The sequence below is a fragment of the Drosophila guanche genome, unplaced genomic scaffold (assembly GCF_900245975.1).
Source record: "Drosophila guanche unplaced genomic scaffold, DGUA_6, whole genome shotgun sequence".
Taxonomy (NCBI): Eukaryota; Metazoa; Arthropoda; class Insecta; order Diptera; family Drosophilidae; genus Drosophila; species Drosophila guanche.
In genome coordinates, this window is record NW_022995747.1 from 4,789,079 (window position 1) to 4,804,233 (window position 15,155).

General features: G+C 37.7%; 3 protein-coding genes and 1 pseudogene across 3 annotated transcripts; all 4 read right to left on the minus strand.

The window, feature by feature from the left end:
- Positions 1-3,356: 3,356 nt before the first annotated feature.
- LOC117583194 lies at positions 3,357-4,438 on the minus strand. The gene is made up of 4 exons (XM_034271398.1): positions 4,379-4,438; positions 4,166-4,321; positions 3,931-4,098; positions 3,357-3,398 (listed from the first exon to the last, which is right to left on the minus strand). The coding sequence occupies exons 1-4, from the start codon at positions 4,436-4,438 to the stop codon at positions 3,357-3,359; spliced, it is 426 nt and encodes a 141-aa protein (XP_034127289.1).
- Positions 4,439-4,826: 388 nt separating this feature from the next.
- On the minus strand, positions 4,827-5,913 carry LOC117583195 (annotated as a pseudogene).
- A 132-nt stretch (positions 5,914-6,045) lies between these two features.
- On the minus strand, positions 6,046-6,749 carry LOC117583196. Its single transcript, XM_034271399.1, has 4 exons — positions 6,699-6,749; positions 6,484-6,639; positions 6,260-6,427; positions 6,046-6,201 (listed from the first exon to the last, which is right to left on the minus strand). The coding sequence occupies exons 1-4, from the start codon at positions 6,747-6,749 to the stop codon at positions 6,046-6,048; spliced, it is 531 nt and encodes a 176-aa protein (XP_034127290.1).
- Positions 6,750-8,147: 1,398 nt separating this feature from the next.
- LOC117583197 lies at positions 8,148-8,626 on the minus strand. Its single transcript, XM_034271400.1, has 3 exons — positions 8,612-8,626; positions 8,355-8,501; positions 8,148-8,303 (listed from the first exon to the last, which is right to left on the minus strand). The coding sequence occupies exons 1-3, from the start codon at positions 8,624-8,626 to the stop codon at positions 8,148-8,150; spliced, it is 318 nt and encodes a 105-aa protein (XP_034127291.1).
- Positions 8,627-15,155: the final 6,529 nt, after the last annotated feature.

A 15,155-nucleotide genomic window follows, 5' to 3' on the forward strand; every position in this document is an offset into this window, starting at 1 on the left:
GAAATTGGGCGCCAATAGGTGGGTGTCGCTATAATTATAGTCTTGACTTTGTGCGCGCCTCGTGCAAAAATATGTATGCGTTCTGGCAGCAAATCGGGTATATCTGCACTGATCTGGGTTTGGGACATGGTTGAGTATCACAAAGGAAAGTACTTGGGTCAATCACTTAGGGATTAATCACTGATTTGGAACATGACTTTCCTATAGATTCATTTGTCACTTTCGATTTTCAATCACATTTAAAGATATTTGTATTGTGGATGAGTTAATTTCCATTTATTAGGGTATTCCCACTTCTGCATGACATTCAAATCCACTGGTGGAACCAATTTCATGCATCTTTTATGCGGAGCGTGGCAATATTTTAATAACAATCTGTGTATACGAACACATTCATGTCCGTGCGGTTTTTGTGTTTGTCTTGTCAATGTTTTTTGTCGTGATGGTCAATTGATATGTAAATATGTACATACATACTTATGTTGACTTGCCGTCTGAAACGATATATGTATGTATATTGGGGGATAGTGGGGGAACACTCAGTGCTTGGAAGGATGTCGTCCGATGTGGAATCAATCTCGATCAATGCCAGTGCAGCCGCAGCTAGCGAAATGCGCATCGATACGATTATACTACAAGAAATCATCGCACTCGGAGCAACCGATTTGGCAGACAGTGGTCGACTTTTTTTAATTCAACGCCCACACAGGGTCGAGAGAGGGAGAGAGAGAGAGAGAGAGAGACAAAGGCCAGTCACACGACTAGAAAGAAGCACTTTCTGGTGCTAACCAGATGATGAGGGGCGCTGGTAGCGATTTGCATTCTCGTCGCGACTTTTTGGCAAATGCGCTGACAGCTCGGCACAGTCCAGACCCCTGTCCTGCCGCTCTGCTCCGATTCTTCAGTCGACGGTGGCTATATATATACACCTTTGAATATGTGCTTAGTTGTATGGCCGAAAATATCGCTGGCAGCGAACGAGTACGAGTATTTTAAGTGCAATTAAGAGGCAGAAAGGGATTGCATTTGCAGGAGATTAATCGAGAGACACTCGAAATTAATAGTGCCATAAACTCGTCGTACTAGTGTTTCTAGACTAAACACATTCAATTGTATTGCATCTACAATACATAAATATTTATGTGTCGTGCTCATTGGGGTGTGCACATGGTTTGCTATGCCTCCTCTTGCTCCCGAAGAGATTTGCTTGAATAATTCGCCAGTCAGGTTGAGTCAAGTTGTTGGCATATCATCGCTGACACTTTGAACACTCGTTTCGTCATGTTGGCATGTCACAAAGTCTTCTATCTGTTTTGTGTATATTTTTGAAAGTGCGAAAATAGCCAAATACTTTTACCCAAAAACATCTGAAGACCACGCGTAATGGTCGAGTATTTTTAAAACAACGTTTTTTATGCACCGACGGACGCTGATTCAGTTCTTATAAACAAAACGTATTGAAGAAATAATATTGACACGTAACAAAAACATTTCATTCATTGTTTGAACATTTTTTTTGCTTTCCCCATCTGCGGTTGTTTTGGGTTCTCCTTGTGGCCCTTGTCTAAACAATTCATTTGAATATTGTATGGGTGCTATAGCTGAGAGATGGTCAATTTGTTGGCTATAACAAAATAAGATATTCAATTTATTATCGAGCACTTCCTTTCATTAAGTAAGTTTAATATATTTCTTTTTTATGATGCCAACAAATATTCCTACATTATCTTATACCCCTGATATACTGAAAGCTTAGGCTTTAAAAGCTCAGCAGGTACAGCCACCCACCCACTGCTAAACAGCTTTGAATTTTGCAAAGCTGAGCACCCTCTTTCTCTTTATACCCTGTTTTCGCAGAGGAGATCTGAAAACAAATAAGTTTCATCGGATAATCACAGCATGTAGAAAACTAGTTCTTTAGATGAACCGCCATATATTTTCAACTCATTGATGAATGATGTCTGAGATTCTTACTCCTCGACCAGAGGGTATCTTCTAGGTGTAAATGTCAACTTTAGTAGCCAGCATACCCGCTTCTGTATCCCTTATTGTTCATGTCTGCGGCTGCCATTTTACAAATTGATAAACTTTGCAGTTATCATTGTTTATGTATCTTATTTGGGCCCTGGCCATCAACCCTCTGGACCTTTTTTTAACCTCTGAATCCCACCCATACTCTTGACTTGTTTCCCTCTCGTTGCCAAACATTTTCCGAGGCAAACTTTTTTGTTGGATTGCTTTCCTCACATTTGTTTGCTTGGGATTTGCCAAAAACAGAAGGAGCTCACAAAAAACAAAAGCCAAAACTTCAAATATATATAGAAAAACGCCCGAAAAAGGCAGCACACATTTTTATTGAATTGATTTATTGACTTACTTATTTAGGCACTCAACGCTCATAGATAACGCTCATAGTAACCTTTTTTCCCCAATTTCCTTTGTTTTCTTCAGACTTTCATTGACGGGCCCAAAATAAATATTTAGTTTTCATTTATACAATTTTCCCATACCCTATTTCCAACGTCGAATTTGCTGCTTGTTTGGGTCCAGTTTTGTGTTTAACTTTGTGTCGGGTTAAAGCGTAGCTATAAAAAACTTGTTAATTGAAGAGGAGAAGGAGGATACCTGAGCCTTCGATGAAGTCCGGCTAAATTACAAATTCCTTAAGGATTATCGCCTCATTGAACTCAGAAGTGTATGTGTATGAGTTCCACCAGACTTTGGCCGGAGAACTTTGGTATTTGGTTAAAATAACAAGAAAGTCCTTGATCATATATTCAAAACAAATTTAAAAATATATTTTGTATATGAAAGACACTCGTAACTGTGCATGCATGAATTAATTCCCGAAGAGTGCCATACACTTTAACCACGGCTCGTTTGATACCATAAGCGAACCAGTTGTTCTTCAATAGATAATCTCCCTCGGGAAAGGCCAGAATATGTGTAAAGTGATGATTGATAAAGCTGGCAGTAAGCTTATCCAATACAAGATCATGCTAAGCAGAATTCAAAATATTTTTTAAATACCGTCCATTCAATATACATGAGAAAATAATTACATTGTAAGGACAGGAATTATTCGCATTTGTCATTAAAAGTAATTAGTGACCGGTTTAGACTTGGGATTCTTCAGAAATCGACAGTGTAATTGAAGAGAAAAGGCTTGTATCCATTGAGACCAGATTTACCTGTAAATGAATATAATTTACCAAAAACTTGAACCTTCGGCCATATCACATGCCTTGATGTGGTGACGGGAACTTGGAATAGTGTCGCTCTAGCGAAAAATATTTGTAGGTCCGATTAATCGACTTCAAATAGCAGTATTCGAATTCGGTGAAATTTTCGTCCAATTAAGTGCCGTTGACGTTGGTGAACTCAAATTTGGTAGTGATCTGAAAGGGTTATACCATAAATGATGCTTTCCATGTGTATGTCTCATACATGATTCATACTTCCCATTGTAAAGAGAGGATCACCATGACCTGAACCAGAAGAGTCAGCTTAGCTTCCATCTCGAAGCGTCAATGAACCTAGAATGACTGACATACAATTTGTAGCATTTATTTAAAACCGCACTAATGTCCCATCATTAATTAGTTGATGCCAATTTAAAATAGCTTAAAATTCAGAAAGTCATATGTTTTATGATATATATTTTCAGCCAAATGAGGTCAAAAATAGTTAGTAGACTCTTTTAATGAATTTTTGTTTTACTCAATTATTTAGACATTCAATTCAAGAAAGGATACCATACGAAGCCAACGTGTTTCCAAGAGATATTGTCCATCAGGAAATGGCAGAATCCGTGTGAATCGCTCATTGACAAAGCCTGCAGGAAGCTTTTCGCATATGAAATTATGCTGCAGGAAAATAAAGGAGCTATTTCCCAATGATTCGGCACTGCAGAAACCCCATTCAACTTACATTGTAGGGGCATGAGTGGTTTACACTGGAGTACGTCATAAATGATTCATAGAAGAACTTGGCCACAGGACTGGAATTGGGATTCACAAAAAATTTGCAGGCATCGAACGTAATATTATACAGAAAGGGCTTGTATCCATTAAATCGCTTCGACAGCTCCATGTTTATCTGTACAAAATATATGAATGTTCTTAAAAATAACCTTTTATGCGGTTAGCTGGACACTTCTACATACTTGCATGGCTCTAATAGGAAGTTCATAAACTTTAAGTTTTATGGACATGTATTTGTAGGTGCGATTCACGGACTTTAGGTAGCAGTAGTCAAACTCCCCAAATTTCTTATTCACCAGTGTGCAGTTGACGTTAGTGAACTCAAACCGAGAATGGATCTATGAGATTTCATAGTTTTTATATGATACTTTAATATTAATGTAGTTACATCATACTTCCATAATTAGGTGTAAGATCACAACGATCCGCACCAGAGGACTCATCTTGTGGGCCATCCTGAAGTGTCGATGCTCCAAAGAAAACTGCAGGTCCATTGAAATTTGTATTTGACTTTTAGTACCTGTGCTCTGTATATTAAAATCTAATTTTATTTAAACACTTTAATATAGATTAAAATAGAAATCATTTAGAAACACATTTGGCAGTAAAATGGAAATAAGTAGAGCAGAGTAGTTAAAGTTTGCATCTATTATTTATGACAATCATAAATCATATATTACCTGGTTTGCATTTAGGAAAGACTTACATCATATACTCTGACCATGGCGAACAGAGATCCCGAGCGAGACCAATAGGCCTCAACGAGATAATAGCCATGGGGAAGGGTAAAATTTGTTTTAGTCGGTGATTGATAAGTCAGCGGGGAGCTTACCGGTAATAATGTCATGCTGCAAAAAGTTAATTGGTTAAGTGTAGTAAGTATTACAATTTTGAAGGATATACTCATCACTTACATTGTATGGACAGGAGTGGTTCATATCAGAGAAGGTCAGAAACGATTCATAGGGTATTACGCCCAAGGAGTGGACTTTTGGTTGACAATCAATTTACAGCATTGACGGTTATGCTATATAGGGAAGGCTTGTATCCGTTGAATCTCTTCAGTAACAAAAATTATTATCCCATTGAGAATTAAAGCGAAAAATTTCGCATTATACTAAGGTCCAGAGCTTTTACAGGCAGTTGATAAAGTTTAAATTTATCGGACAAATATTTATAGGTCCGATTCACCGACTTCAGATATAAATTTTCACACTCCCCGAATTTCTTATCCAGCGATGTGCAGTTGACGTTAGTGAACACAAACCGGCACTGGATCCAGAAGTAGGTATCATTCGTATATGAGATTTCAAATTGAGAGTCCTTACTTTCATAACCAATTGCAGGATCACAAAGATCAAAATCCGATAATTCATCCTATGGGCAATCCTGTATTATCGACGCAGCAAAGAGCACTGTGTATATGTTCCACCGGAATCAATGTCAGGCATTTAATGCATCCCAGCTCAAACAAAAATTTCAAATAGATTAAAAATTTGAATTTATTTATTATTGCTCATGTCGTTTCCAAATGTATACAATTACATTAAAAAGTAAACAATAATAATAATAATACATTTAAAATTCCTAAACGAATCCAACGTATTTCAACGAGTCTCCTTCAGGAAAAGGAAGAATTTGCTTGATTCGATGATTAATAAAGTCGATGGGAAACTACGCTAAGTAAAATAACTTGACCACTGAATTGGAATTTACATTGGCCAGGAACTTGCAGGCATCAAAAAATTATGATACATTTTCTTTTTCTTTAAATATTTTAACAAACCTTTAAAGTTTTAATTTGAAGCTGATAAATGGTATATCTTCCGGAGAAATATTTATAAGTACGATTCACGGACTTCAAGTAGCAGTGGTCAAACCCCCCAAAGTTCTTATTTATTGTACTGCAGTTGACGTTTGTAAATTTCATACGGGAATTGAAGCTTTTATGTTTTGTATATGATACTTTAATGCAAGATCACAACGATTCGAAACAAAAAACTCATCTTATGTGACTCATCTTATTTCTGAAAATCTTTCTTTGTTATTCCCTTGATTGAATTTAAGACAGGGTGCCAAACACTTTTACCACAGCGAAAGGAGATCCCAAGGTTGAGAAACGGGCTTCAATGAGATAATTGCCCTCGGGAAAGGGAAGAACCTTAGTAAATCGGTTATTGACATAGTCGATTGAGAGTTTATCAATAATAATGTCATGCTGCAAAGAATTGAGTGGTTACTTTAAAATATTACACAAGAATATACTCTTCACTTACATTGTATGGACAGGAGTGGTTGACATTAGAGAAGGTCACAACCGATTCATAGAAGAATTTTGTTACTGGGCTGGTCTTAGGATTGACTAAAAATTTGCAAGCATTGACTGTTATATTGTACAGGAAAGGCTTATATCCGCTGAGTCTCTTCATCAGAATGAGATTTAACTGCATTAATAATCAAAAAAATATTACATAAAAATATTTTAAAACGATTTACATACTTCGAAAGCTTTAACCGGCTTTTGATAAAGCTTGAATTTTCCGGACAAATATTTATAGGTCCGATTCACCGACTTCAGATAGAAGTACTCACACTCCCCGAATTTCTGATCAAGCGAAGTGCAGTTGCAGTTTGTAAACTCAAACCGGCATTGGATCTAGAAGTGGCTATAGTTCGTAAATGATATTTAAAAATAAGTGTCGGTACCTTCATCACCAAGTGCAGGATCACAACGATCAGAATCACAGAACTCATCCAATTGGCCATTCTGTAGTGTCGACGCTTCAAAGAACACTGTGTATATGTTCCATGGGAATCAATGTCAGGTATTTAACGCATTCCCACACAAACAACAATTTCAAATAGATTAAAATTTTGAGTTTATTTATTATTGCTGATGGCGTTTCTAAATGTATAGAATTACATTCAAAAATAAATAAAACTAATTTCGGACAAACAATTTTTATTTTATTCTATTCATAATTTACGAAAGGGTTCCATATATTTTGGTGATTGCAAAGGTTCTTAACGAATACAACGATTAATAAAGTGGATGGACTGCATGCTCTATTAAAATTTGTATTCAATGTTTAATTAATGTAATCTGTTAATGTACAGTAATTATTTTTGTCATTTAACCAAATGCGTTTCTCATGAATTGTAGATGATGTATAAAACTAGTTAGAAACACATTTGGCATCAAGGAAAATTAACTACAGTTTTTATCAATAATTTCGGAAATTTTTTCGTGGTTTATTCCCTTGAATAAACAGACAGGGTGCCATATACTTTTGCCACAGCGAAAACAAATCCCAAGGTTGACCAATTTGCTTTAATGAGTTAATTGCCCTCAGGAAAGGGCAGAATCTTTGGAAATCGATGATTGACATAGTAGATTGAGAGCTTATCAATAATTATGTCATGCTGCAAAGAATTGAGTGGTTACTTTAAAATATTACACAAGGATATACTCTTCACTTACATTGTATGGACAGGAGTGGTTGACATTAGAGAAGGTCACAACCGATTCATAGAATAATTTCGTTACTGGGCTGGTCTTAGGATTGACTAAAAATTTGCAAGCATTGACGGTTATTTTGTACAGGAAAGGCTTATATCCGCTGAGTCTCTTCATTAGAATGAGATTCAACTGAATTAATAATCCAAAAAATATTACATGAAAATATTGTAAAGATTTACATACTTCGAAAGCTTTAACCGGCTTTTGATAAAGCTTGAATTTTCCGGACAAATATTTATAGGTCCGATTCACCGACTTCAGATAGAAGTCCTCACACTCCCCGAATTTCTTATCAAGCGAAGTGCAGTTGCAGTTTGTGAACTCAAACCGGGAATGATTCCTAAATGATATTTAAAAATAAGTGTCCGTACCTTCATCACCAAGTGCAGGATCAAAACGATCAAAATCAGAGAACATGGGCCATCCTGTGGTGTCGACGCTTCCAGGAACTCTGCGAATATGCTCCACGGAAATTTGTGTACAACTTTAAATACATCACTGAACGTACAACAATTTAAAACAGATTAAGTTGCTGAATTTATTTCATTATTCATGGGATGTCAAATCGTTTAGAATTAAGTATGAAAACTTCAACTGAAAATAAAAAATACGAATAAAAATTGTTTTTTTATTACGTCTAATATTCAAGAAAGAGTTCCATATAATTTGAAAATAGCATAAAAGGGTTCGGCACGAATCCAACGTAATTCAACGAGATAATCACCTTCAGGAAATGGAAGAACTTTCGACATCCGGTGATTGACAAAGTCAATGGGAAGCTTTTCCATAATAATATCATGCTGCAGGGATCAAAGTAAGTTTTTGTTCATGAGAGTTCAGTATCCACTTACATTGTAGGGACATGTGTGGTTCACATTGTAGAAGGACGTAAACGATTCATGAAAGAAGTTGATCACAGGATTGGAATTGACATTGGCAAGGAACTTGCAGGCATCAAAGGTGACATTGTAGAGAAAGGGCTTGTAACCATTGAAGAGCTATACAATGAAATATTTACCTGCGCTAATTCTAAAATCTAAAAACTGACATAATTTGAGTACTTCAAAATGGATTTAATTACTGTGTGGATATGGCTAATTATACAAACATAGGCATCCCACATCGTTTATGGTCTCATTATCCAATATGAATTCAATAACCATGCAAACTCAGTTTGGCAGCGATTAGTTATACCTGGTAGTCTAAGAGTTTTGGGACATATTTGATTTGTGGTGGATTACTAGAAAGAGAATGTTACGACACCAGAAAGTAGATTCTCGTGTGTTCTTAATCAGAATCTATAGCCTAATCGTTATAGCCATGTCTGTATGACATTTCTTTTTGTTTGCGATAGCAGCTTTAATTCTGGATGCAGACTGATACCACTCTGTTCCAAGTCTATTTTAATATTTCTCTCCCAAAAAATACAAGGTTCTGTGCCATTTTTTTAAAATCATAAGCTCACATAAATGATATTAATGACTTATAATTAATGAATAAAAAAGATAATGTCGTGGTAGAGCACAGTCCAGAAATTTTTTTTCCAGTATTAATGACCGAACGAAGCCCATTGGCCTCTGGAATTATTGATATGTAGTATTATTATGGATTGAAATGGCAAAGCTAGTAACAAAGCAGTGTCTGGAATTTGTTGTTAGTAGAATTTATTTTGTTTTGTCCGATTTACCGACTTCTGATAGCAGTTTATGTCTGCTATCTGAACCCGGGAATGGATCTGTTGGAGGACAGTTTCCATTTTTCCATTACTTAAAGTCTCCAGCAATATGTACCTAAACTAAATGTATATTCACAATGAAATTAATAAAAAAATTTCTGGCATCATCTATCCTTTACTGTTGATGAACCAGTCAAGATTATTTGTTTACTGGGAACACGCATTAAAAAAATGGAATACGAAATTACCAAATCCGTTTAGTTAACGGCGGTGTATGGCCTCTACTGTATAATTATTATTATTTTTATTATATTTAATATCATTTGTCAATATGAAGTTACATGAATTTACAGATTTTAGATCTAGTTGTTCAGCCATTCCTTAATTGTTCTAATCAACTGGGAAGAAACATAAAATTATTGTAAAGAGAAGTATAATTTGGCCGTGGCGCTCCGATTTCCAAATCGAAGCCAGTGCATTTCGACAAGGTAGTCGCCATTAGGAAACGGCAGAAGCTTCGATAAACGAGGTTCGAGAAAGTCATATGGAAGCACCATCATTAAATCATGCTAAAAAGAGTTTGCCATTAAAACCAGTACCAGTTGAAACGTCAAAATTTCCTCTCACATTGTAGGGACATGAATGGTTCAAGTTGGAGTAGCTCGATAACATTTCTATGAAGAAAAAAGACACGGGATTTTTGGTGGATTTGTCCAGGATTTTGCAGCCATCGAAGGTAAAATTATACAGGATTGCCTTCGAATCATGGTTTCGCCTGAAAAGTGCCATATTAACCTGATCGGAATCTTTATAGTCTATGTAGTAAGTATTGAATGGTGTGTACATGCCTTGATTTTGGTAACTGGAGCTTTGTATATTTCAATTTTTCCAAATACATTTTTGTGTGTCCGGTTTACTGCCTTAATTGAGCATGTAAATTCACAGAAAGTCCTATCCAGCGAAAAACAATCGGTTTTTGCGAGCACAAACACGCACGTTAGCTGAAAATGTTTCACAATAATGAAGGACTTGTATATGCTATATGATATTAAGAGTACTTCTGTTACCAAACATAGGTTCACAATGAGCCATAGAAGAGTGTTGCTCCAAGGATACATCTTGAAGTGCCGATAAGCCTGTGAAAACTGAAAGCCGATGATGTTTGGGATACAACAAATAGCAAATATTTCAAATAATGGAACAATAATGAGCTCATACTATCATTTAAAATCAGATTTGTAGTAATAAGGTTTGTGGGAACCGTGGAATACCCTCTCATTTTACAGACAAAAGCCTGTTAAACGAAATGTTCATAAAGCAAAAACATAGGAGAGTTGAGAAAAATAATTAAACTTGTAGGATGAGTGCTTTAGACATTTTATGGTATGTCTCTGATGCCCAAGTCCATACAACACTAGGGAAACTAAAAGTTCATTTGATGAAATGGATAATTTAAATTGATCTATTAGTAATTATCACCCATGGCCTGAGTTTGATCTTTCCGAATCGTTTAGACATTAATACAGTGCATCAATACCATTTAAAACACACACAAAATGCTAACTTTTTTTTAAATTAAGACATTACAAAAAAGACCAAACACCATTCTATACGCAGCTGGAAATATAAAAAAGTGCATTCAATTTAAAAAATCGAAATAAAGTACGTACTACATACTAAGCCCAAATCGTTCCCAAACAATTATTTTGGTTTCTAAAACAAATTGATTTGTATTTTACCACATAAATCATAATCAAGGGGCCTTAAGTACCTGCAAAGACAAACAATAAATGCTCGACAGAGAAAGAGAAGCTTACAAATTATATTGCCCATCAGTTAACTTCAAGGACAGACAGGATAATCAATTAAATGCATTTTCCCCAAGACTCATCATTTCCTTTAGTCCTTCCCAGTGCTATTTAACCATATCTTTCAGTCCTTACCTTTTATTTTCAACCAACTCTCTTCGGTATTTCACTTTTTCTCTTTCCCTTTAAGTTGTTATAATTTATTGCGTGTATAATTGCAGCAATTTGTGAGAGGGGAAGAGGTGGGCAGCAAACCTCACCCAACTCCGTTCGAGTGGACGTATTTGCGCTAGGACTTATGTACAACATACGACATATGGCCACCACTTCACCTTTCCTATCCCTATCCTTTGCCTTCTGGGAATTGCTTTCCTTTTTCTCATACTTTTTTGTCGTCTCTGTTGCAGGCAAAATGTCTGCATCGTTCAGGGCACTTACCTCCGCTCTCTGCTGCGGTCCATGCGCTGCTTGATTGCACTTTTAATTAACTTTTTTGCTCCTGATCCTCCTGCTTTTTTCCTCAGATTCCGCTCATGTTCCGGCTGCTCATGCAGCTCCTGTTTCCACCAATTGTCGTCACTTTGTGCCTTTTGCTTTCGCCTCGTCATTAACAAAGGCAAATAAGTCGCGCATGGGACCATAAATAATTAAAATGCCACCCGCAACCCTCACCACTCCACAAATTATTTGTAGACAATTTAAGCGCCAGCTTCAGGGGCATAACCTGCATGATGCATTATTCTACCCGCCGGCCAAAATGTTAATTCAATTTGCTTCATTGTAATCAGGAGCAGCCAAAAAAAAAAAAATACGGGAAATCAACTTGGGGAAATCCCACAAATATTTTCCACTCAATAGCCTGAATCAGACCAAATTCAGTCATGGCCCAGAGAGAGAGAGAGAGAGAGAGACAGGTGAGCATTTGGCAGTGCAGGCACGCGTAATGTTATGATTGGAAAATGAAAATCATTTACGTGAGCAACCAATTTGCAGCTCATATAAAGCACATCTAGCGGCAATATGCATTACCCACAAACAGGCCCATGGAAATCGTGTGTGCAAATTAATGCGGGCCACGTGATGAGCATAAAGATAGGTACAAGAATCATAAGAGGGCATAGCCCAAAGGCCTATTCTGATGTCTGATGTTTGTTGGAGTCGATTTGATCGTCATCTTAAGTACTTCACATCTCGGAAATGGGTCCTCGATAGGCGAGAGGGTTTCTATGGGTTTAGATAGCTGGGAAATGTTCCCTTAAAGGATTCAAGTGGACTCTTGTGGGGCAGGTAATTTTACTTATATTTTTAGTTATGCCAATCCGCCTTGGACTGGGCAAGAGAGTGTTTAGTGTTTCCGCTTGTGTACAAATTAATTGAGCTTAAACCATTTTCCTGGCAATTCTTGTGGTTTTTGAACTGTCAACACATCAATTAATTAACCATTAGGAATGGCTTTCATTGCAGCTTCAAGAAAGGGAAATGTTTTGTAATGTTTGCGGTTGTCATAATTACCAAAACCCCATCGCTCAACGGCTCGGACAACTGCAAATGGAGTTGTGGCACAGTTGGCAACTGTCAAGGCTTTGGACCCCGGTACCTAATGTACCATAACGATGGCCCCACATGCGTACAAATATCGAGTAATTACGACCTCTGACCTTGGGTGGTTGCTCCTTGACGCCTCCTTGGAAGTCGGCCACAAGGGAATTTCGAGAATGAGTGGGCACTGAGTGCCGAGTAATTCTCAAAATTTTGATTCAATTTCCCCACAGAGAGCAAACCGCTTTCCTTTGGTACATCGCCCAATTAAAAATAATTTAATATCGCGTTGTATTAATTTCATTTCAAGTTCTTGGGGTTTCGTTCCGACAAATTTAATAGCCATCTTCCTCATCCCCATTCCCGTCCCGTCTGCTGAGTTTCTGGCTCTCCTGTGGCCTGTCTCTGTCTCTGGCCTTCTATTAGTTTGTAAATCATATTTATTTATTAATTTTAATTGCATTGGGCAGGTGGGAACAGACGGATGGACAGAGAAGCGCCGGACCGACTTACAAATGTAATTGCCACTTCAGGAGCAGAGACAGAGGCAGCAGCTGACGGGGATTGTGGTTCTCTTGGGGTTACTCCTTCGTTAAATGAATGTATGGCAATTACTGCTATTCATTTGAACACTGAATCATTGAATTTTCGTATGTTTTTCTATTCTTTTAGGGTAAATAATTAATTCTTTCTCGACAGATATTTCGATTATTGTTGTGAGTATTTGTTTCTGTGTTTCCCATTGTGGGCTGTATATAATACCAATATTTTCTTTAAATATTCGAAAGCCCACGAACTTGCTGCAATTCTAATCTCTCTCCACAAATGACTCTGATCGTTTCTTATCGTTTGTGTGTTTTATGAGCAACCAACTTTGAGGAAGAGAATATTAGAGCTTCCTTTCATTTCAATTACAAATGTATCCTGCTTTTTCAATTCCATTTTGCTATATCCCCTCCCGGAGATATCCCCCCCCCCCCCCCCCCCTCCCTCACACTCTTTATGTGCCTGTGCTGTGTTTGCTGGGCACTCGTGTAACAGCTGCAGATGAAAATTGCAAATGAAACTTAGCTGAGCCGGGCCGAGGCTGAGTGGGTCAGAGTGTAGTGGCCCCGAGTGCTCTTCGAGCTGGTATGAGATCCCACGGTCGATGCACAAATCAACGTTAAGTGCATGTAACTCACACAAACACAGCGCCACCACACACATGTAGAAATACTCCCAACACAGTCAAACAAACACACACGCACATCAGCTGGGGGCACAGCCTTTTGGGGTGGGTGGTGGCCTTTGCACTGGCAAGTGTCAAAGATGCATGTTATTGCATCAACATTATTCCTGCTTCGACTTCACACGCTAGTTCTTCCCAGTGGGTACCCTAAGAGACGAGTTGTTCAGATACAAAGCAGAACGCATCTTAATAATTCTTCATTTATTCTTTGTCTGTTGATATCAGAACATCAGTAAATCAGTAAACAGAAGGCTTTTAATCAATATTTTCAAACTCTCTTATATGTACATCGACGATAGGAATGATTCATCTTCAAGGGTATCTACAACTTCGACCATCAAATATGGATTTTCTTTCTTATGTGCTTCTGTGTGAGCCGTAAAACTGTCAAACATGGTTCTATATGTGTGCCAGTGTCTGTCTGTGTGTGGGTGTGTGCTTGCAAGGTTTCTTTGTGGTTGGCCCTTTTATCGTTTTGGCCAGAAACTTTTCCCTGCCATCTTTGAGACCTGATTAATTGCATTTCAAGCGCTGACAGCTGTGGAGGGCCGGAGACCGCAAGTGAAAACGAGTCCATTGATTAGCACTACTCGTATTTGAAACAAAATCCAAATTAACCCAATCTCGTTCTTGGGGGTCGGATCTCTGGTATTAGTGAGTTGAACTCACTTTTAAAATTGCTCATAAACTTTTTCAATTTCCACGAAAAAAGCAGCGCGCAACAAAAGCGGAAACAGTAGAACCAGAAAACCGGAAAAACAAGCAAACGTGCTGAGTGCTTAACCAACATACTGAAAATGTAGACATCAACCGCACACTTGGCCCCGGACACGGACAGGGATACGGACCCGACCCGGACTTCGATGTGAGTGGCCCAAATGAAGTGGAACTTTGGCCCCACTCATCCAAACCCTCACCCCCTCCAATCCGCTCCAAACATTGAAGCAGTTTTATGCGCAATGCGTGTCCTGAGATCCGACTGCACGGCAAACCCCAATCGAAGATGGAGTGGAATGCCAACAATCGGCAGCACAAACCGAAAAACAACAAATATATGCAGGGGAGGAGGGGAAATACTTCCTCTTCTTTGCCATACGCAAAAGTCAATTGTTTTTTAGTCTCTTGGGTGTGGATATGGTCATGGTGCAAGGCAGGGCACTGAAGGGACGATTGCACAAATTTTGGAATTGGTAGGTATAATCAATTCCTCATTTTCGTGTTAAACTCCACCCGTAAAGTTATATTCGATTGTCTGAGGATAGTATTTATTTATCTCATAATTTTAGCTGACTGGATTTTGCGATCTAATTTGCAATTTTAGTACTGCCCCAAAAATCAAGTCTCAATCAATAAACCCATTTTAATTAGTTTCAATTTCAATTATGCTGTCCAATTAAAA

Excerpts from the sequence above, each read along its gene's own strand:
- LOC117583197 (XM_034271400.1), bottom strand. Across the intron at positions 8,304-8,354 it reads ACCACACATGTCCCTACAAT|CATGATATTATTATGGAAAA; the intron begins GTAAGTGGATAC and ends TGATCCCTGCAG.
- LOC117583194 (XM_034271398.1), bottom strand. The coding sequence starts at position 4,438 with ATGGCCCACAAGATGAGTCCTCTGGTGCGGATCGTTGTGATCTTACAC. Across the intron at positions 4,322-4,378 it reads TCTTACACCTAATTATGGAA|ATCCATTCTCGGTTTGAGTT; the intron begins GTATGATGTAAC and ends GAAATCTCATAG. Across the intron at positions 3,399-3,930 it reads ACCACTCATGCCCCTACAAT|ATCACTACCAAATTTGAGTT; the intron begins GTAAGTTGAATG and ends TAACCCTTTCAG.
- LOC117583196 (XM_034271399.1), bottom strand. The coding sequence starts at position 6,749 with ATGGCCAATTGGATGAGTTCTGTGATTCTGATCGTTGTGATCCTGCAC. Across the intron at positions 6,640-6,698 it reads TCGTTGTGATCCTGCACTTG|ATCCAATGCCGGTTTGAGTT; the intron begins GTGATGAAGGTA and ends AGCCACTTCTAG. Across the intron at positions 6,428-6,483 it reads AGCCGGTTAAAGCTTTCGAA|TTAAATCTCATTCTGATGAA; the intron begins GTATGTAAATCG and ends TTATTAATGCAG.